Source organism: Xiphophorus couchianus, chromosome 9 (assembly GCF_001444195.1).
Source record: "Xiphophorus couchianus chromosome 9, X_couchianus-1.0, whole genome shotgun sequence".
Classification (NCBI taxonomy): Eukaryota; Metazoa; Chordata; class Actinopteri; order Cyprinodontiformes; family Poeciliidae; genus Xiphophorus; species Xiphophorus couchianus.
The window spans coordinates 120,137-144,050 of NC_040236.1; the positions used below are offsets into that span (position 1 = coordinate 120,137).

The window sequence follows — 23,914 nt, forward strand, 5'->3', positions numbered from 1 at the left end:
GTTGCTGCTGTGTTGCTGGATTGTTGCCGTTTTGTTGCTCTGTCGTGTTGTTGCTGTGTTGTTTCTGTGTTGCTGCGTTGTTGCTGTGTTGCCGGATTGTTGCTCTGTTGTTGCTGTGTTGCTGCGTTGCTGCATTGTTCCTCTGTTGTTGCCGTGTTGTTGCAGCGTTGTTGCTGTGTTGCAGCGTTGTTGCCGTGTTGTTGCTCTGTTGTTGCTGTGTTGCTGCGTTGCTGCATTGTTGCTCTGTTGTTGCTGCGTTGCTGCATTGTTCCTCTGTTGTTGCCGCGTTGTTGCTGTGTTGTTGCTCTGTTGTTGCAGCGTTGTTGCCGTGTTGTTGCTCTGTTGTTGCTGTGTTGCTGCGTTGCTGCATTGTTGCTCTGTTGTTGCTGTGTTGCAGCGTTGTTGCTGTGTTGTTGCTCTGTTGTTGCAGCGTTGTTGCTGTGCTGCAGCATTGTTGCTGTGTTGCCACGTTGTTGCTCTGTTGTTGCCGCGTTGTTGCTGTGTTGCAGCGTTGTTGCCGTGTTGCTGCATTGCCGCATTGTTGCCGCGTGTTGCCCTCTCTCCCCCCGCAGCATTAGCAATGCTGCAGAGCGTTTATCATTATTTCCCGGCGGTTGCCTCTCGTTGCCGCTCTGCCCCCCGTTGCCTCCACCGGATGGAGCAACCCTCGCTCTCAGACAAATTAAATATCAATCAGGACTGCTTGTGTTTTATTAGCGATGCTTCGGGGCGTAAATGTGACACAAACGCGACATGGGGCGGAGGAGGAAAATTGCCGGGAACACCTGTTAGCGGCGCGGCGCCTCTAATTGTACTGGAAGAAATGGATTTGCGCCGCCTCGTCGTTTGGGCCGTTTCTTCTTCTCTGCTTTCTAATTGACATGATTCACTCCTCGCTCTGCAGCCTAAATGGCGTCTATCCATCCCGGTTGCAGATGAGGTCAATTACCTCCGTACCACGCTAATCCGCCACTGCGTATTAAGGGGATTTATTGGCCTGAGGAGGAAAACGCTCCTTTATGTCCTGCTTTATGCAGGTCTTCTGCGGGGGTCCGGACCCGGCCGGCGCGGGCCGAGCGGAGTGTATCCAATCAGCCCAGGAACCCCACTACCACGCGATGGACAGACCGGTCCGCTCCGTCACACATTCCAGATGTCTGCAGCTCTGATAATGAGAAACTTTTTCCAGACTTTAAACTGCACAGCTGAGGTGACCTTTAATACGCATCTTAAATCATGTGAGTCGCTTTGCCTCACCTGGGAAAATGGCAATCGTTAACTCGACTTCACCAATCCATGCTGCAAATCTCAGCTGCTCAAAAAGGCTGAATTTGGGCTTAATGTGGTTCAGACAGAGGGTTCAGTTTGTTCAGCAGAAACCAAAGATAGAAACCCATCTGAGGTTCTTTCAGCTGCCGCTCCAGGAATCTGCAGTCTGTAGAAGCCTGATGTCAGACGGAAACCAGGAGAACCAACCGCCGGTCTACAGAGGAACCGCCAGCATCCCCCAAACTGCTCTGATGATCTGATGGTGACTGGATCAGAACCAACCCATCAGAACTTTCCCGGTTTCCTTCTCTCTTCACCAGCTCAGAGAAAAGCCTTCAAACATTTTCACACCATGGAAGACCTTTGACCTCACAACAAAGCCAACTGGTTGTGGTTCTGGATGGGTTCATCCTGGTCCAGGGACTAAAGTGGCTGGAGAACATGCAGGGGGAATGTTCACCTGGACTGATGGGGTCAGAGTTTGACCCCCGCACCGAGGCCCAGTCCTCGACTCCGCCATCATGGGTTTGAGTCCTGGCCTGTTGACTTTTGCCGCAGGTTTTCCCCTTAACCCACCTTCCTGTCAATTCAGTGTCACAGAAAAACCATTAAAGCCAAAAATCCTTCCAAAACGTCCGAAACCTTTAACCTCCTGTGTGACGCTCAGGAGGAGCAAGGCAGACGTCACGGTCGGATAGTCGAGAAGAGGGGGGTTGTCCCGTCAGCAGGGGGCGCTGGATGGGGGGAAAAAGTTTGGACAATTCCAAGGGCCCCTGACTGACAGGGACCCCCCACAAAATAGTGTTTTTTTTTCATAGAAATTTGAAAAAATTGGGCCCTTGTATTACAAAATTAATTATATTGTGTTTTCTAAAATTTCTTCTAGCAGTAAAAATTAAATGTTCCCACTCCCAGACCAAAAAACACACATCCATATTTCACCCGAACCCCCTGGATCTGCAGGAAATGGTTTGTTCCAAACAAGAACGACTTTAGCTGTTGCTATGGTGCTAAGAAAAATAATAGTCAGGTTTTCAAAAAGATATATATATATTTACATATTTGTTAAAACTGTCATTATGTTGTGACAGTTTGGCATGAGAGATAATCTGTGAAAAATCTATTTCCTCTTTCTTCTCCCAGTATTATCTAGAAACAACCAATCAGAGGCAGGAGGCGGGTTTTAGTGCTGTCAATCACAATCTCATGTGGTGCTGCTCATCCCTATGCTGCAGCTAGCATAGCCTGTTGTGAATGCTCAGTCTAGCTACCAGTGACAGCAGATAAACAGTATTTCTGTAATAACTTGTTTCTCCACCATTAGCACATTTAGCAGTGAGTGAATGAGGTTGATTGACAGTGCTAAGCCCCTCCTCCTGGTTCTAATTGGTTGTTTTGGTCGGAACGTTGCTTTACTTTAGCTAGCAATAGCAGCTCAGGTGGAGGAGATTGATTGTTTTCACAGATTATCTGATATGATGACAGCTTTAACAAATGTGGAGAAAACATATATTTTTATTAAAGTTATAAACTGCAGCTTGAACAAAATGCAACAACATAGCATTTTTTGAGAAGTCTGGATTGTTTATTGTCAAGAAAATCCGAGCTCATCCCACTTCCCCATGCTGGAGATTTTAGTTTAACAGTAATAATAAATAAAGTTATCTTTAAAATGAATCACTCAAGTGACATTAAGGCCCAACATTAGACTTAAGTGTCAATAAAATAAATCTAGTTGTGTGTGTTGTTTTTGTCTCATGCAAACTTTGCTTTAATTCTACTTTTTTCTATCTAATCATAAAAAATCATAGTCAGTCAGAGAGAGTCATTAAACAAGAAAAGCAGGTTTCCTGGAAAAAGAGGAAGTTTCCAGCCTGCAGATTTATAAAAATAGCTGAGACTATTCCTTATTTTAAAGGTAAAGTTTTAAAGAATGAAATCTAAACATTTTGAGTAATTTGATAAGATTCAAAGTAAAATACTTATATTAATATTGATTTAATTGTAATAATACTTACACTTATATTTGTGAGAACACTTACAAGAGAAACAAGTAACTGTAACTTTAGTAGTAAATAATTAGAATCATGTATTATTCTTGGTTTCTTTTCAGAAAAAACATCTGTAATAACTCACATTAAGATCATAATAAGAGTAACTAATAAGTTATGGTTATAAAATCATAAATGAATGATAGATCAGAGAAGCTAAAGAAAATAAATGTGATATAAATGTGATTTTGACATTGAACTTGAAATGGTGTAAAAAGGTGTAACTGCAATTAAACATCACTGATATGTTGGAGGTAGATGGTAGGTGAAAGGTGAAAGGAAGGGAAAAAGGAGAACTAACAGGAGAGCAGAGATGATCAATGCTTTATTTAGAAAATGTCGTGCAGGCAAGGGACACAGGAGGTTGAGCAACCCTGAGACATTGGCACAGACATCAGGAAATGTCTGTAAGACAGTGATGGATATGAGATCATCTGTCTGAGCAGTCAGCCAATGCAGGCGCACCAGGGGGGTGGATAAACCCTATAAAAGGTGGGTGCAAAAGAGGAACCGTTCGTTGGATCCTCCGGGCAGCTTCGAGCCAAGATCGAGATGGACAAAGAACTCTGTAGCTGAAGAAGAGCCGGGGCCACGGAGCCGAAGACTGTCCTGCTCATGGAGACCAACCCGTCTGGCCCACAATCTGTGGCTTCGAATCGCACTTCTCTCATCGGCTGGGTTCTGACCCCAAAGACAAAGATGAAGACAAAGAAGAAGAACTGGTGCCTTTTTTCCTGCCAGCACCAAGTCCTGTGTGACCTCAGCATCCATGCGGAGAAGAAGCTCATCAGACCTACAGAGATCCCTGCCTTCGCCGATCAACATCTTCCTCCTGCTGCAACACCTTCTTCATCATCAGGCCAGGTCTGGGGTTCGAAACGCCAAACTCCGTCCGTCTCGCTCTAAGGTTCCTTTTTTAGTTCTCAGTATCAGCAGTAGGGAAAGATAGACTAGATGACTGATTTTACTTATTTGATTATTTCTGCTACTGAATTAAGCTGTACTGACCCTTGCAAAAATGCCTTACTAATAAAATATTTAGCATAAAGAAAATCTAAAAGATGTTGTGGACATTCAGTTAATGAGTCACCTTAAAGTTCTTTGATGGTTGTAAAATAGCTGTGATGTTTGATTCTGGAGAGGAAAAAGTGGAAAATGTTTTTAGGTTGCTGGTAGCCCATATGTACAACATCATCCTTGGGACTCGACCGAGTCACTAAAACCTACCTGGTTCAATAACAAATGCAAGTTGCAAAATAGAGAACGAGCGACCGTTAACAGGTGTGCTCTGTGAAACTAGTTGGCTGTAGGCTGCTCAGTCTGGCTAATTCACAGGGGGAAGAAGGGTGGGACACCTGGATGTAGGCCGTCAGAAACCAGGCGAATCGTTTCTCGAAACCAGCTTAAACAGAGTTTACTTCAGTTCTGGACAGGGTAAATCCCAGCAGATTTAGGAAACTCAACGGACCCGTTAGACGGAGAGCTGGTAGCACATCTCCCCTCTCAGGAGAGGAAGTAGAGAGTGAGAGAGTAGAGACAGAAAGGAGGGGGGGGGGGGGTGTTGCGCAACAACATTATGTATATTTTGCATGTTGCCTCTGACTGTTGCTGGTGGGGAAACATTTCAGTATCTAAAACTGATAGAACAAAATTAAGCAACCTACTGCAAACTGTATGTGGACTGTTGGATGTAAAATTCATGAGAAGTAAATATTGTGCTAGTTATCAGTGTTGGACCAAAGAAAGCAAGGCTTTAACATTGTGACGCTTTTTATGGGTCAGATAAACTCAAGAAATTGTAACAGCAGCTGCGAGAAGGTCTCTGTTATCAGAGCGTTAGACTATAACGAAGATGGCTGACACGATCAGAGCAAAAATATTAGGACTGTTGAAAGAACTGATTTCCTTCAGTTAAAGAATAATTCATTCTGTTTTAGTTTTTTAATCAGTATTTTAGCGTTACAATAAGCTGACCAGAAGTTGAACCTTCTGTTTCAAAAACAAATTATCTGTTGTTTTATTCAAATGTATAAAGGAATAAATGTATAATTACAGCTATGATTGTAGTTATAAGTAGTTCAGTGTTAATGACTGTGTTATTAAAGCTTTTGACACTAATAACACTTAATGACATCTTCATAACTGTTGATACTTGTTTCACTCTACTTGATGTAACAGGAATTATTAATGACTCTGTTATTAAAGCATTTGACAGTGTCATAAAACTTAATGAAATCTGTAACAAGTACAATGTTTAATAGAATAGAATAGAAGTACTTTATTCATCCCAGCAGGGAAATTACTTCGCAGTTACAGCATAGAGACAAGACACAATAACAACGTCCGGGTGTTGAGTCTGGAGTTTGGCTGCAGCAGAGCTGATGACGTCACAGGCCACCGCTGCATCAGCTGATGGGGGAATGTAAACAGCGATCAAAATGGCGGACGTAAGCTCCCTCGGTAAATAACACGGCCGCATTCCCACAGCCAGAAGTTCAATGTCCGGGCTACAATCTGTTCCTTCACGTTAACCTGACCGGGATTACACCACCTCTCACTCACATAAGTGCAATCCCGCCGCCCCTCTTCTTCCGACTCTTGGAAAAGTCCCTGTCCCCCCGCACCAAGGAAAATCCAGGAACCTGCAGTATCTTCTCCGTGAAGCAGAAGATACTGCACTCCCAGTACTCCTTCTGGGTCCTAACCAGTGCCGTGAGTTCGTCTGTCTTATTTACCAAAGACCTCACGTTCCCCACAATAATCGCCGGTACCGCTGGCCTGCGTCTCCTCTTCTACCTCCGTTTAACTCCAGACCTGCAGCCCCGTCGTCTCCTCCGTAACTCCTCCGGGACCACAGGCCCGTCTCCGGGCAGCAGCAGAGGCCCACACAGCGCAATCAGCCGTTCACGCGAGCAAACAATGCCGCTACTCCGCTCGGTGAGGTTCTCTGCAACCAAGAGTATAAAAAGTAGCAGACGAACGCGGAGAACATCGACAGAACCACATCCAGCCATTGTGGAAAGCCCAACTGATGATTCATGGGTTCTTCAAGCACGGATCCTTAATCGGTTACAGCAAATACACACAGACAAACACACACGACGGGAGCTGCATCTGCAGGCAGCCAGCTGCGCCGGCGCCATCTTAAGGGAAAATATTAATCATACAATGGTAATAATCTCTTAGCTGTCACAGTTAAGACTAACAACATTTTAATTTTTGTCAACTGGAAACTATTATGACATATTTATGACAAATGATGATTCTTGGTTAATGTTAAGTTTGTCATGAAGTGGTGGTGGGTGGTGAGGCAGATGGGGTGGAACCAGGTTGCAGTGATAAACGATGATATTTAATGATGAGAAATCCAACAAAGTCCAAAAAAAGCTTATTCATGTTTATGACGCTGTCATGTCACAACCCGTCAAATAAAGTTTCACCAAAAACTTGGATTCAGTGCAACTAGAAGAGTTTTGTTGACATTCTGTCATTCCAGGAAATTATTCCTGCAGTGCTTCGTGCATACAGTGAGTTTAAACACAGACTGACATCTTAAACAGAGTGGATTTCTACAGCAGAACCCGACCAGAACCATCATCCATGAAAACTTGACTTAGAGAAATTCAGTAAAATATGCAGGCCCAAAGAACCAGAACCAAATCTTGAATAAAACGATTCACTCGTGCTGGGAAATAATGTGGCTCCTAAATGCTTCTGATCAAACCCGCTGTCTGTTCCAACCGGGCCTCGGCTGGTTCTGCTGGACTTACCGTTGCTGTAGAGCAGCTGGAGGCGGTAGTGGATCCCATTGTTGGTCTTTTCTCCGTTATATTCCTGCCAAACAGAAGCAGAAATCCTGCTGTAAACATGTCACACCAAGTCTGCACCATGTCAGGGTCTGGGTTCAGGGTCAAGGTAGGGGTCAAGAGTTACGGTCAGGGTTACCGATCAGATTAGTGACTCTGAGGAATCAGCTCTCCTGGAAACCATGTTCTCTGAGATTTGGGGAAGTTCATGTAATGGAGCCTGCAGGAATCCCTGCGATGGGAAAAACGTTATGTTTCCGACAACTGATGGGACGAGAATTTGGAATAATGAATTAACTGAGTCGATGTTCAGACTCCCTTCATGCAGCCTGGACCAGTTTCTGTCCCTCTGAGCTGGTGGAAGCTGGACTGAGGGCCCTGCACACGTTCATCAGATGAAGCAACACTGACAGAGTTGGAATATATTTGGATACTGCCGTACTTTCCCTGCCTTCCTGACCTTCTGCTCTCCTTCGTCACAACATTTATTCCCCATTTTATTTCTCTCCTCCGGCGTCAGAGCCTCACTGCTCGGCCGTGCGATGCCAAGCGTGGCTGTGAGCGTTGGCCCAGTCCCAGTGCGCAGGGCCGAGAGACTAGAGGTCAAAGCCGAGGTGAGCGAGTGGGCGGACAAAGTTGGTGCCAGCTGGCGGCAGATCAAAGAACAAACAGCTCCAACCTGCCTGGATGTTACAGTGACTCTGGTTTCACTGAGAGGCAGCAGAGAAACGTTCACCCTGACGGGAAAACCTCAGGATTCCTTTACAGGGAGAAAACTGAAGGTTGCACCAATCAGCCAGAAAAATCCAATTTAGGGTTTGTTTTGTCTAAATGGGTCCTGATATTCTCCTCACAGACTCCTCTGCAGGTCTGCTGGGCTTTCTGGCCCGAAGTTCTGGAAGTTTTGGGCCCTTCAGAACATTTCAGCAGAAGCTGACTAAACTTAAGTTAATCATAAGTATCGTGTTCAAGTATGTTTCGTACAGCAGAAGTCGCCAGATAACGTTCAGAAATGCAGCTCAAAGTCCAAACAGTGAATCTGAAGTTACCTTGTCTTTCTCCACAAAGTCTACGTAGGAGGTCCGCTCGATCTCCACCGGCTGGCCCTGCCGGTCGTACAGCGCCAGCACGAAGTGGAAGAAGTTGGACTTCCTCAGGTTGGATGGAGGCTGCTTCTCAAAGTGGGCCCGGGCCAGTCCAACGCCGCTGAAACACACAACAGCAGTCTGAGCGCTCTCATCAAACATGGCGGACCTGCAGCAAGAATATGCAGGTTGTAGCTTTCTGGGTTTCATCCTGAGTTCAGGTCTGACAAATCTGCAGTAACCAGGTTTAACTCAACAGAGCTGAACGTCTGGTTCTGGTGGGTCAACCCCCTGGGTGTTCTGGATGCGTAACGCCGTGAATGGATCACTGAGTCTTTTCTAGAACATGCAGGACAACCTGGAGAAAATTAGGACTCGTCTTCATTATGACGACACCAACTCTCATCTCATTTTCACTTTGACATCAGCAAACGTGTCTCTACATGAAGTCGGCTAATTGTTGTGAAATTATGTGTGATTCTACATGAAAACTCTGAGAAACGCAAAGAAAACATTAATCACAGGCAATAAAGGAGGATTTAGCCATTAGATCCAACGGAGACGGACCTGAACCGTTTACCGCAGGTTGTTATGGACAAAAAGATCAACTTTGTTCATTATTACTGGAAATGGATCTGGTCCAATGAAATGATAAAAAATCAGGTTATGGACAATAAAAGGACTGATCTCTTTTCTCGCTCCTGGAACAGACAGCAGCCGACCTAACGACCCACTTTGGACCAATCAGAGCAGATCTTGCTGTTTTAAAGTCACAGAGATTTTTACAGTGAAAAAGATTTAATTGGGTCTCATGAAACCAAACTGTGGAGAAAATATTTATTTATGTTTACAGATTCACAGAAACACTATGAACTTATTTCCTGTTTTAAGGAAGAGAACATTTATCAATTTTCCAAAAATTCAACTGATGCAAAAATCAACATCTGAAAAAAAAATTTAAATATGAAAATTAAACTGCTTAAGCAAATATTTCTGTTCTGATGTAAAAATCACAGGGGTCAGAGGTCATCTAAGCGGTGATTTAAAGCCTGTGAAAAATGAGCTACGGGTCGATGTTCCTGCAGGAGGCGACCTCTGACCTTCGCTGGCAGGAACTCAGAACCAACAGGGGAAAACTCTCCAAACAGCAGCCAAATATTTTCACATCAATCTCATTTCCTAAAACACTTCATGATCAATAAAACGCCAGATCACGGAGAAATATTTATTCATGCTCTGGGTTTGTTTTTGGAAAGTTGCCGGCCGGCTCTCCCGTCGCTTCCTGACTCGGGGCTGTTTTCCCCCGACGGCAGATTAATACAGCCCTGACCTTTCTGAGCCTCCATTACCGATGCTTAATGCCTCATTTGCAGGCCGGTTTGTTGAAAGCGAATTCTCCCGACTCCCAGCGTTTGGCCTCCGGACGCCGAGTGGAGAGGCTGCAGAGGAACTCCAGGCGGAGCGGCAGCTCAGGTGTGTTTGGCCGTTTTAATGGAGGCTCACTGGGAATAAGAGCCGCCGAGTGTGGAGATAAAAATAACAGCAGCAGAAAGACGGCGGCCATGACTTCAACACTTTCACCATCAAATGAAATCAGTGTGTTCCTGTGTGAAAAAGCAGCTTCACACCTGTCTGCCAGTACAACCAGCAGCCTCCTCCAGCTCCCACACTGGAAACAATGGGAGCAATAAATCCTTAAACATCTGAGAGGAAATTGGCTCAGCTGCAATCATTAATCATGACGGTTATTTTTATGAAATATGTTGAAGCAGGTCTCAGGTACATCTGAACGATTCCTGTTTGTTATTCTGCTGAGGAGCGAAAACGCTTCAGTGACACTAAAGTTCAGCTTTTGGTGATAAATCTCAGATTTTTCTGATTTCTGTAAGATTTATGAAATAAAATCATCCACTTCTGATCAGACTTATTACTTATTACTTATTAGTAATAATAATATATGACAACGCCCAGATAATCAGATAATTAGTCAGCAAGGGACTAATAATAATAAATTATTATTATTATTAGGCAGAGAACAGCAGATGTTTTTCCAGCTTCTTGAGTGACACGTTTAGCTAAATTTCTTTTTTTTTATCTTTCATAAACAGCCCACATACACAAATGTTTCTGTGAGGCTCGGTGTTGCATCCCCAAGGCGGTCGAGGGTGTTGGATGCAACAATAGATAAACCATGTGACACTCGGACTCGTCCCAACATGGCTGCAGTTTGAAGGAATCGGCCCAATGTTGATGAACATCCAGATTTTCAGGGACAACAGGAAGATCGTCACCTGGCTGCGATCGTCACGGTTACAGAAGAACCAGCCGGTTCTAATCAGGATCATCAGAACCCTGAGAACGGATCAGAAATAACAATTGAGGCAGTTCATCGTTTCCTGACCGGTTCCTCTGATCCTCCACCAAGCCGGGTCCAATCTGATGCCAGAACCGAAGGAGATCAGAGGAAACAAGCCGACCCGGTCCGGCATCAAACCTCAACCCTGCTCCCGTCAGACCCGGCTTCGGAGCCGGTCCAGTAGAACTCAGCTGGGCCCAAACGAGGCTCAGTCTGAAGAACACCAGCAGAGCCTCAAGTCGACCTGCAGGATCAGTCCTTCTGACCAGCAGAGGGCGACAGTGGAGGAAGAACTCCCAGCAGAACCAGAACCTGGCTCAGTTAGAAGTAAACATGTTGGCCACATGGCGGTTCTGACCCGTTCTCGGATTACGGATGTCTTTATTTTCCTGCTAAGCATTTCCAGGAATCCCTGACAGACGAGTTTTCTCTGCTGATCCTGAGAGAAATCTAGTGAAACCTCGGTGCGCGTGTCCCTTTAAGGGAAACCACGTGACCGATACACTTCCTGTGTCGTTTGGATAAATTGTATTTATGAGGGAGAAACTGACTTTTGTTGGATGGAGATACTTTGTGTTCGCATATGGTTCATCTATACATGGAAGAGGAAGTTTTTAAGATCAAAATGATCAAAATTGGATCGTTTTGATCTTATCACGGAAAATAATGATTATTCCGTTGTCATTTTCACTTTTGACCATTTTTCTTTCAGATTATTCCAGTTCCTTTCTTTTGCATATTTGAATTAGTTTACATGGATTCACTTTAATTTCTGTTTCAGGCGAGACGTCGGATTTGCTCCCAGGTTTTTGTCTTCCTGCCACCTGAGCTCCTCACCAACAGGTGTTCTGTTTATCTGTGCTGCCCATCGAGCCGTCCTACCTCGTGGTCATGCTCACATCGATGCTACGTCACAATCTGCTGACTCAGCAGATTTCTTATCCTACCTGTGGAAGTTTCATGTGTTTTATTTCATCGCAGATTAGGGTAAGTTTTTATTTATTTATTTTATTCCTGTCTTTCATTAAGCTGCTGAGTTACTTCATGGTTTTACTTTACATGACAGCAGCTTATAAATATATTTATGGCTTTATTTTGTCTGTGATGTTGTTACTACTGTAAACAAGTTATTGTTAATCACGACAAAATACGTTGTTTTGTGGGCTATTTTGTCCCCATACTTTAAAATATTTTAGTTTAATTACACTCTTTTTTAATTGAACCTTGCTAAATAGATGTTGGTAGCGATACTATAGATTGAAGCTGTAATAGCTGTGTAATATTATTGTAATATTATCATTCCAGTGACACATTGTGGCTGCTGCTGATAACAGGCTGGCATAAAACGGATTAATGCTAAAAAGTTGCTGTGATCTGTATTTTTCTGTGTTTAATTTAATTCAAATAAAAACCTGTTTCCTCTGTCTGATACTGTTTTATTCTTACTAACCTCTGTATTTAAATATTTTTAACAGGTATTATATTCTAGTAAAGGATTAGTGCAAACATCTACAGCTTTTCATTTTAAACAGGTAGATATTCAGATGAAGGAAGTGATCTTCTTGTGGTTTAGTCATTGATAGAAATTGTTCCAATGCTAAGCTAACCATAACTGCTAAGCTTCCACTTCAGTCACTCAAATATTGTTATCCGATATATTTAACATCAACAACCTGATGTAGTTTTAATTTGTAAGCATGACGGTAGCAGTTTTAGACATAGCCATCTATCCGTGCTGCGGTAGGAAGATCTGATGAGGTAGCACTGATAGTGAGAACACCGTGAGGACGATGAACTGGTTAACACTCTGGGATGAACCCTGGAGTTTCCAGAAAACAGATGATTGAACTAGACCTTCAGCTCAACCATCTGCTTCCAGTTCAGGTTTGTCATGATTGTTAATTGTGTTTATTTCTATTTTAACGTTCTTACAAATCACCCATGTAATTACAATAAATGCATTTTATTTTTTTCTCTGATGACAACCTGTGGCAGCAGCTGAACATGGAAGTCAAAGACAGCGAGGCCAATTCAAACGTCACCATGACGCCGCGATCCAGGTACAAAGATGAATCTCTGAGGCGAAGATCACAGGATCCACTACAAAACTGGAAACCAGAAGACATTACCCAATCTTATGCAAACTTACAATTAAATGTCTATATGCGCCGTCATCATCAGTGTCCCGTGAAAGGATGTTTGCAAAAACAGGATAAATGGTTTGTAAACAGCCTGGCCGCCATGTTGGGCCGGCCTCCATGTTGGGCCGGCCGCCATGTTGGGCCGGCCGCCATGTTGGGCCGTTCCACAACGGTCTCTAAGATGCTGGCTGGAAGTCGAGTTCTAGAGAAGTTTTCTGTTTTTTCAATCAGCTGAAGTCTGGTTTAAAAAGCTCCTGGTTTTATTTCTGGTCACAGTCAGACCTGCACTAAAGACTTTAACCACCTTGGATGGAAAGTGGACCAGAACAAACCTTCAGTTCTGGTACCACTGAACTGAACTAAACTGGCTTTTCAAACTGTTCACCCAACTAGAGCAGAACAGAAAGACGGCAGCGGCCCGACCAAAGAGGCTCCTTACAGAAACCTGAACAACCATCAGACCAGGAGAAACCAGATTTTTGGTCTGATGAAACGAAGACTGAACGTCTGGTGAAATCAGAAAATGGCCGACAGACGTCTGTCTGAACCGATGCAGCTGGAGAAGAATGGACCGAACCGGCCGTTAGAGGAGCCGTCGGACTGGAAGTATTCAGCAGAGACTCGGAAAACTTATGCAGACCTGATTTCTACTTTCAATAAATTTGCAATACACTGAAAAACTTTTACATTGTTGTAAAGTATTTGTGTAAGACTTAGAGGAAAGAAGTGAATGTGCTAAAATATAATAATTTTATAAATTATTAAAAGAATAATTTATAAATCAATTATCTTTCTCTCCTTTCAGTGGCAGAAGGATTCAAATTGAGTCGAGCCACTGAGGCTGAATAGTTTTATTGGCTCTAGGGGGCAAAGGTCACCATGCCAGGAGTCCAACCTGTGGCTAACGCCTCCTTACGTGGTAACGCTTCACCACCAGAGCTGAACAGTTTTCATTCTTTCTGTTTGGACCCACAGAGACATTGGAAGGGTTTGGTCGTTTCTGTGTCGTCTACTTCTTGATTAGTTTCTGCTGATTGTGTGTTTAAACCCACCGGTGCTCCTTGTTCTCTGTCTGGTCTGCTGTCAGACATCTCTGGTTTTTCAGTTGCTACCACTTTTGAGACGTAACCTTCCACTCATTCTGTGCTGCCTGGATTTTTGGACTTTTTATTTCATCATTATTCATCATTTCTTCATTAATCTTCATCTCCTTCACACCAACCTGAGTCCTCTGCGTCTGCCTCACCATCTCTCTACCGCAAATCGTGACAGACATCCCATAATAAGTCGGAGCAACATTCCTCAGCCGGGAGCAAAAGTGCAAGAAAAATTTGAGATTTTCCTTACAGAACATTTTACAGTTTAAACAATATATCATTTGTTATTTTCAGGATTTCTGAAGATTATCTTAAATGAAACAAACTTCCATGTATGGAAAAAAATTTAAATATTGGGTGCAAAATTAGAACCTAGTCTGTAGACATAAAAAATGAGTCAGAAAATAATCATTTCTTTGAATTATAATTTCAGTAATAAATGTAGAAAAATATCTGAAGCAGTTTTTAAATTAGATTTTTTTTTTTTTACTGGAAACAGATTTTGATCCAAAACCTGATAAAAAAAACAAATCAACAAACATGGAGTGAATCTGGCAGCAGCATCACTAAAGCAGCCATTATCCCAATTAAACGGGATGCTGCAGGCCGGCCAGACGGCCCATCGTCACGGCGACGCTCTGCCTCCACTCACAACGCTCGTCAGCAATATTATTATTTCAATTATGCTAATTGCAGCTGCATCCACTCGTACCGGCTGTTAGCACTTGGCACAAGGTGCAATAAAAACAGTATCGATGGCACACGGCTTGCACAGGCACGCCCGGAGAGTAGCTCACTCCACACACACACACACACACACACACACACACACACACACGGATTCACCACAAAGCCTGAAATTAAAGGTCAGCACGAGTCATGTGGAGCGCTCTGCAAACAATTACTGAGCAGCACAGCCAGTGGTTTGTGTCCTCACTTGATTCTGAGAAAAACTTGCCAGATCCGTCGCTTCACTCCGGGTTTAACTGGAGGATCTCCTGAAACCAGTGATCCCAGTAAAGACTCTGCAGATTAAACCATTTCTGTCAGGAGGACGAGGCGAGAGCCTCAGCGGAGAACTGACTCGTTCTCTGAGATCAAACCAACAGTTTTCCAGTTTTCTGCTCCTCGCAAACCAAACGACCTGCAGCAGAACATCTATTACTATGATTATTATTAAAATGTCTTATGTCATTAAATGTATTATTATGTACCCGGGGTCTCAAAGCCAGAAACAGAAGCGTCTTGATCTTTATAAAGACTCTGAAACAGCAAAATACCAAAACTTTGGCAGGAATGTCGACTTATAGCTCATGAAATGTGGAGTTTTTATTACTTTAGACCAACATTTAGCTTTAAACTTTAAAGCTAAAGTTTAACGTAGAAATATTGGAGCAAAACGTAGAGAAACTGCTGCTAGTTTATGGGTTGTGGAGTCCAGATCAACCCAGAACAAGAATCCAACATGGAGAAGCAACATTTAGCTTTTTGTTGCTGTTTCCTTTTTGTCTTTTGGTTTTGTTGTTTTATTTGTATTTCCTCTAATTCAGGTAAAGAACTTTGAACGGCCTGGTTGCTGAAAATGTGCTAAATAAATAAAATCCCCTTTCACCTCAGAGTGGACACAGTCTGAGATTTTAAAATATAAATAGAATAAAATGTCTCTCCACACCTAAGAGATGTTAAATTTGTCCTCAGATTGAACTGACTGAACTTCTCCAGTCATGGAGACAAAATGGAGACAAAATGGAGACAAAATGGAGACAAAATGGAGATAGTGTCTCCATTTTGTCTCCATTTTGTCTCTTGTCTTACTGACTAGAAGCTCTTCACATCATACCATATATTTAAATAAGAGTCAAGAATATTTGGATTAATTTCCGTCAGCAGGTTTCACCTCACACACACACACACACACACACACACTCCCTGGCGGAGCCAGCGCACTGTGTCCCTCCAGCGTCTCTGGTTCGATTCCCTGTGGTGTTAAAACTTCCTGATCTGCTTTCATCCAGTCAGATATTCAGTTAGGATAATAATAATAATAATAATAATAATAATAATAATAATAATAATAATAATGCACATGTCTTTGCTGTATGGATGAAAACTTTTGAACAGAAAGTCTCAGACAGAAAACTTAACTCAGTTTTGTCAAAATCAAATTCGATTGATTAGCAAATTTGATTGAATATTTCTAAATGGTTATTGAAGTTTTGCTGTGAAAAATCAGTAAATATTTTACAAAGAAATTAAGTGAGGAAATGAAAGCAGCTGTATGTTTTATTTAAACACATCATTTTCAGATCATAACGGATTTAATTTGCGCTCCTAACAGTTTGGTCTCATTTCTTCACTTTAAATGTTTGACATTTTCATGGTAATCGTCGCCATTTGAAAGGATTTTTAAGAAAGTCTTAAATTGCAGGTCGGATCCCGATTTCAGGTAATCAGAAGGTTTTTTCCTCTAAATCTGTTGGATGAAACAAAAACTTCCTGACATCCGACTCAGAGCGTTAAAACATGCAGGAGGCGCCGCAAACATCCGGTATGAATATAATTAGCACAAACAAGCAATCACACACACACACACACACACACACCCACACACACACCCACACACACACACACACACACACACACACCATCTGTAATTACTGTGGATGTTGAGCTTGGCTTGTTAAAATATGCACATATTGTCCTGCGCTCCTCTGTGTGAGCTGATTTATTCTGAATACACTCCGTCTCTGACACACACACACACACACACACACACACACCCACACACACACACACCTGTTTGGTCTGCTCTTATTTGTGTAATGTGCACTAATGAGTTAAACACTGAAACACGAGGAGATGATCTCTCTCTCTCTTTCTCTCTCTCTATGAAGAACAGACAACTAGGTTCATTCAAACCAAACCGGTGGCAATAGGCAATAGGCAACAGGCAATGGGAGACATTTGCAGCAATTATTAGGAAAGTTCCAGTTCAAACTCCTGAGTTGTATGGAAATAAAGAACGACAAACAGAACGAGCAGCTGGACTCCTGCATCGGCAGCATCATGATGAGGGATCATCTGCTGAGTCGACTGGTGAAACGCTGTGGAAGGTAAACATTCCAGTTTTCACCACTGGAAGACATTTTGGAACTTTCTGCTTTTGCGCCATTTTGCTTTCATTTCCATATTTTATTTATTGTTTCATATTCATGATCAATCTGTGAAGAGACACGCCTGGTTTTCATCGCCTTCATGTTTCCCTGCAGCTGGGAGAAATGCATCATGGGAGTTTTCATGGCGGCGATAGAGCAGGCTCCGCCCCCTGAGGCCACAAGGCTGCAGGAAAGACAACGCCGCCGCCACGGCAAATTGCCGCCACGCAGCAGGCTGATTGCCACATTTGGCAACCTGCCGTTGCCTTCTCCACTACTAGGCCCGTTGCCAAACCCTGCAGGTTGACGTCTCAGTGGATGTTGCAAGTTGCTCAGCAGCCGTTGCTCGTTGCTTGCTGAGCCATGAAGCCTCCAATCTGAAGGACACTGAACTAATCCTGGTCGGACCGGCTCAGTTCAGGTCACCAAAATTTTATCAGATTTTTATCTTCCAGAAAATTGACTGGTTGCCAAATCGGTGGATCGGTCCGATCAACTGTCAGACGCAGGTCAAAGGTTCTGGTTTTACTTCTCACTGTAGATTGCTGCGGTTCTGACCCGTTGCTCCTCCTGGAGCCGGAGGAACCGGGTCAACTGGTTGCTCCGGGCATCAGGACGGCAATCGTTACCCTTCATCCACTTTGTAGCAACGCTGGAGGTTCTTGAAGCCCCTCACCATGATGCAGCCACCGCCGTGCTTCACGTGTGGAAAGAATCTGTGGGACACCAAACCCAAACTGGACGTCTGATGATGATGATGATGATGATGATGGAGGCGTCTTCATCACCTGGAGGTCAAAGGTGAGCCGATCTCAGAGCTGAATAGGAACTTTTTTCTGATTTGATATGACAATGAATTTTTTCCATGAATGTATGTAAATATCTGACCCTGCTGAGAGTGAGGATCAACTGGCCGTAGCTGTGAACTTTGACCTCCTGCTACGATGTGTTGACCTGGAAACTGGACCCGGCGCTCGGTCGGTCACTAGGATCTGTCTGCTGTAATCAGATTACTCTCACTTGTAATGTGTCTCCGTCCTTCTGGGTCGGAACCGGTGATGAAACCGGCCACACCAAAATAAAGCATTGTAATCCGTCAGCGTGCTGCATTCAGGGCCTGCGGGAAATCTCCGCTGCCTTTCAGACGTGTCAGGCGCTCGACCCAGTTCTGTCGGTGTCGTGTTCAGGTTTCAGTAAATCAGAAGCTTTGGGGTCTGCAGGTGTTTTCCTGTTTTCTCAGCTTCGTCTTGAAGCGATTAGGGATTTTTTCCGGTTTGGTGAAGTTGAAATCTTCCTCTTGTGGGCGGAGGATGGATGTTTGCCGGGCGGCTGCAGCTGCAGCTGCCGTTGCTCCACCGTTTGAGCTGAAATGCATCATTTATTCTGTCAAACATCCTGCAGCCGATCTCAGCAGAGGCTGCAGAGAAGGTGACGGAAAACTCTGGGGATAAATTGATTCAACAGGACAAAAACCAGAAATGATGGAAAATATTCTCCAGTTGTTTTATGGCGGTTTGCTGTCATAAAGTTCAGCTCACCTGCAGCTCTGGCTCCTCGTCTCCATTTATTTCCACGATTCCTGATCAGCCGGAGCGTCGCTGCAAACATCCATCCGTTGTCTAACACGCTTATCCCCAGTGGAGCTGCTGGTTCCGACCTCCAGAGGTCACGGGGCGAGAGGTGGGGTCACCCGGACGGGTCGCCGGTCCATCAAAAACATGCAGTTGCACAGAAATATGCAACGGAGCAACGTCTCGACCAACGAGTTGCTGCGTTTCAACAACGGAGCCGCCGAGAAAGAAAAGCTCCTGCTTCTGTTAGACAAGTTTTCCAGGTCGTGTTTCCGTGGTAATTAGGAGGAAGAGGAAAAACGCGCCTGATCCCAGAGAGGCCCTGAACGCACCGTCACCTGCTGCAGGTGCTAATGACCTCTAACCCCACAGGACAAAGGTCAGCTGGGATGAAGGCTTGTTCTGCTCAGTGACATGGCAGTATGAGCCTCCTCCATGTTTACACACACACACACACACACACACACACACACACACACACACACACTTTATAACATTAGACTTTCAGATTCCTATAAAATAAACCATAAATATCTGTAAAAATTGATATTTGCCTCTTTTCTCTCTCGTCTGAAAAGCAAAAATTTCCCCTCATCGACTCGTTTTCTCTCCAAAATGTCGGGTTGAAACGGACGGCGAATTAAACCAGGTTCTTCTTTTCCACTTTCCTCGCGACTAAAGATCTTTTAGAAAGTCAAACCTGCAGCTTGGAGCTTTCAGGACGTTTCATGGTTTCAACTGAAATCTTTCAACTTGAGGCAGTTTGCAAAAATCCTGAGCAGGAGAGTCAGACTGAGGCGTTCAGGGACAGTTTTAAGGTCTGGAAAGCAGACAACTCATCCTGTTAGGAGGAGAAATGTTTTCAACACAAACAGATTCTTTTAGTTCTTTCTAAAATTTTTCCAGCTTCAGAGAAAATTACAAATATTTCCAATTTGTTTTCAGAAAATTTGACACCTGGGAGATTTAATGAAATGTTTAAATATGTTCAGTTTTAGTTCTGATTATTTGTGGAGGAGATGAGAATATCAGCTAAATGAAAGCAGAAATGTATAATTTGAAGGAGTTTCACTCGGAGCGTTGCTTCGTTTCTCGTCTTTATTCTGGGAAAAATCTAGGAATAATTTTCATAAAATAAATAATCACCCAATGTTGACAAAACATCCAGAGATTTCAAATCCTTTCAGACACCTTCATCATCATCATCATCATCATCAGTTCAGTCCAAACTGCAGCATTTAAAAAACTGGAACTGATTCAGATGATTTTATGTCTGATTTGTTTTGGGGTTTTTTTCATTCATGCATCAAACCAACATGTTGTTGCGATGAGTTTAAATCTTTGAGAAGGAAAAGAAAAGTCGTTTATTAATCAGTCAAAAGTAAAAATTCCCATTTTGTGAAGAGAAAAAATGCTTTTGGTTTAATGTTTCAATATTTCTTTTGTTCTGTTATTTCATTTTTATCATCTGGTTTCAGGCTCAGAGTTGAACTTCTGATCACTTTATTAATTCCTGTCAGATTTTATTTCACTCCATTTTCTAATTGCAGACTAAATCTTTAATCGTGCAGCTCTTGTAATATAATTCATATTCCATGTGACACGGACTGAATTGACTCCGCGGGTCCAGAAAAGCTCCAAATATTCGCACTAATTATTCACATTTCAATATAAAATATTATTAATATATAAAAGCATTTCCACAGAATCCCGTCACAAGTTTCATTTCCAACAAACATTTTTCATTTGATTTACAGCCGAAACCGAGTCCATTTGGACCGGAACATCCAGTCAAAGTTCGCCTCACAATATTTCAGGATTAAAGAGCCGGATTTGTCCGGACTGACTCGTCATCTGGACCGGAACCAGACGGGTTCTGTTCTGTTTCAGAAACAAAGTCCAGAACTTGAAAACGTTTTCTCCAGATTTTATGCCTGTTTTTTATTTCTAGAAATCAAATTTCAACCATTTCCTGTTGGACTTTAGAGGTTCGTCATTTTGATTTGTTTCTGATTTCATCTTTGATTCTTACAGACAGAATTTGTGTCTCGTTCTCTGTTAATGATCGTTAATCAGTTTATCGATCATCTTAAATGGAAACTGTTACATTTGATCAACTCTGATTCAGCTGCAGACCAAACGAATCAATTACAGATTCGCTGCTTCACAAACCCGGAATCTGGGCTCGTTTGGACCCATTGCTGTAGGATCGGAACCAGCTTCACACGTCACGATTCAGAACTTTCCCAGTTTGTCCCCTCGGACTAAACTGGGATTTATTCTGAACATTTCCCGTCATTCCAGCCTCGTTCCCGGTTCCGTGTTCTGGACCGGGATTCAATCAATTGTTAACGTTTACGGACTTTTATAGAAGAAACTGACTTTAGAAATTAGAATAATTCAAATCTCTGGCTTCTGTCTGAAAAATAAAAGATAGAAAAATGATTGAAACTAATTTAAAGGAAATGCGTGAATGATACTTTAATCTTTACGCGTTTTAAATTCAAACCCGAAGTTAAACATGAAATTTCTGCTTGATTAAAAACTACAAATATTTCAAACTCTTAATCAAATGATAAAGCGCTGCGTTCAGAATTTGTAGAGGAATATAATTATATTAATAGTTATTTACTGGTTTCAGGTTTCAGGTCAAAACAGCGGCGAGTTTAACTTTGAAAGAAAAACTTCTGCTTTTAGAATAAGATTTAATTTAGGCCGCAGATTTTTGTCCTTACTGTAAAAAGTTCATGTATGATTGAAAATAATATTATTAATAATGTGCAAATAATTATCACCGCGTGGTTCCCTTAAATTGATTTTTTTCTTTTCAATAAAAAATAAATAAATGTATCCTTTATTTTATTTTATTTAATGTTTTATGAATAAAACTCTTGAATTTTCGGTCCAACTATAAACAGTTTTTATGGTTTATTGTCCTAAATGTTCCTGGACATTTAGGACAATAAATGTCCTTTCATACATTTCATTTATGAATGTATGAAATGTGTGAATGAGTGAATCTGTTCAGGTTTTGAGGAAACAGCGCGGAGCAGCAAAGCTTCAGGAAAGGATCTACATTTTAATCTTTGAAACTTTTAAAGTTCAGATTCAACTAAAACTCTATAAGTTTCTGTCTCTCCATGCAGCTGAAGTTGGATCTAAAAAGCTCGTGTTCTGGTTCTGGTTCTGGTTCCGGAGCCCTGCAGGTGGACTTCGTCCCGCTGCCTGTTTTCTGCATTAAGCGGAACCGGAGCCTCGCAGATCCTTCGCTGTCTAAACGCAGCTGCGCTTCGGGGAGGTTTTACCTCTGGGCCGCAGTGTTGGCGTCCAGAATCCCTGCGCCCTGCATCCAGGAGCGGACCGGGGTCATGCCGGTGGGGAGCGGCTCCTCCTTCATGGTCAGGCCCCCCCGGGGGAGGCTGTCCTGGATGGAGAACATCAGATTGTCCTTCTGGGAGCTTTGTCTTCACCAGGAACAAGACAGTAGATGAAGAATAACCCTCCCTGCACCAGCCGCTCAAACAAGCCAGAGGACCACCTGGATTAAGGTGGAGAAAAGAGGAGCGATGAAGAGGAGGGGTGGAGGAGGAAGAGGAGGAGGAGGAGGAGGATGAGGAGGAGGGATGGAGCTTCCTCAAAGTGCCGTGTCCTGATCCAGAGAAGAGCCGCGGGTTCCTCGGGGTTTCAGCGGGCTTGGTTTAGATCCCAGCCGCGGGTCGGAGCTGGAGGAGCGCGGAGAGCATCTCGGAGGATCCGGGCAGAGAGTCCGGGGATCCGGGATCAGAGACAGGCGAGCGCCGCGGACCGAGTGGAAAAGAAAAGTGGGCTAAAAAAAACCAGGCAGCGCTTCAAAAAGGGGCTAAAATGAAATGATTAGCAAACAAGAGGGAGGGACGAGCCGAGGAAGGCTGCGGCTCCCGGGGGAGCAGAGGGATTGGGCGGCGAGAATCTGCCCTCCCTCCCCGGCTCTTTCTGGCTCCTCCGTCCCGGCGGAGAGCTCCTTCTCTCGGGCTCCACGGCTCCGCAGGTCCCGCGGGACCCGCGTGGAGCGGGAGGGGGCGGGGCGCGACCATACAAGGACTGCTCATCTGAATACGAGGCTCACTTCCGGCGCCTGATTGGCTGCGTGCACTGATTGCGTCACTGTCCGCTCCAAATATGGGGTTCCGCGTGTTGAGCTGCGCGCGCTGAAGAAAAAGTTAACAGCTCAGATTGATGACACGTGACCGCTGAGGGTTACCAGGGCAACGAGAAGCTCAACATCCATTAACAGCTGATTTAGTCTGCAGCAGCTCGGGAGCTACAAGGTCTGGATCCGGTTCTGGACCCGGGATCCAGACCCGGATCCATCCGGACTTCCTAAACTTCTGCGGAAGAATCTGCGGCTCAGGCTGACGGCGCTGCGCTGCGCTGCGCTGCGCTGCGCTGGTTTGGCGCAGATTTTTCCTCCTGAACTCCGCAGACATTTGGCGCTCTGCTTCTCTTTCCGCACAGCAGGAGCCGCTAATAAGATGCGTTTCAGTGCCAGAGATTTATTTCACATCAAATTAAAACGGAACCGATTCCAATGAAAACAAGAAACACATTTCATCACTAACATCCTGGAAGTTGTTTGATCGCGGATTTTGACGTTTTGAGGATGAAGATGCTGAGATTCCTGCGCATTTTCTCTTTTTTCACAAATCCACTAATTAAGCAGAAACTCCAGAGCAGCGCTGATTAAATATTTATTCTCCTTTAGCCCAGTGAATTCCTCCTGGGAAACAGAAACGTCTGGAAATCCTGGAAAAATCTTCAGTATCGAGACTGAAGCTGCAAACATGGAGATGAAGAGAAAGATGATGAAGAGGAGGAAAACAACAGATCCATCGATCATCAATGAAATATCGGTTCAGTCACTGCAGATATTAATTCACGTTACTTTACAGCAAATGTGCTTTTCCTCTTCCTCCTCCTCCTCATCAGTTCGTGTGGAGTTCGGTCCTTTAAAGCCACACATTTAGAAAATCCTAAAAGCTTTTCAACAATAAATCAATTAAAGTCTCATCAGAAATCATTTCAGACCAGACGGTTAAACACGTGACCAACTGAAAACGAACCTGCTGAGATCCAATTTATTTCATTCCTTTCAAACTTCCCTGAATCCCGAATCAAGACCCAGCAGCTTCAGAACCAACAACACGGACCGGACCCGACCGGACCGCTTTCAGCTGCAACTAAACCAGTCAGTGAATAAAACTTTACATTTATGATTCCTGAACGACAGTACTGAGAAAATAAAGCTGTTGATTTTATTAAAGCATCAAAGTTACTGAATTTCTGAAATGATGCAACAACTTTCCATAAACTGACCATTAATTTGATTTTATTGGGAATAATATTC

At 43.5% G+C, this 23,914-nt stretch overlaps 1 protein-coding gene across 3 annotated transcripts in view; it reads right to left on the reverse strand.

The window, feature by feature from the left end:
- The window catches only part of LOC114150983 (transcription factor COE3-like), an 88,542-nt gene extending 66,002 nt beyond the window's left edge, over positions 1 to 22,540 (reverse strand). For 2 of the 3 annotated variants that reach the window (XM_028027856.1, XM_028027854.1), the window contains exons 1-3: positions 21,837 to 22,538; positions 8,176 to 8,332; positions 7,091 to 7,154 (exon numbers count right to left, since the gene is read on the reverse strand). In XM_028027856.1, coding sequence (XP_027883657.1) covers positions 7,091 to 7,154; positions 8,176 to 8,332; positions 21,837 to 21,970 — 355 coding nt within the window. In that variant the 5' untranslated portion in view covers positions 21,971 to 22,538. Of the gene's footprint in view, positions 1 to 7,090; positions 7,155 to 8,175; positions 8,333 to 21,836 lie in introns of all 3 variants that reach the window. The other variant, XM_028027855.1, reaches the window with a different exon arrangement.
- Positions 22,541 to 23,914: the final 1,374 nt, after the last annotated feature.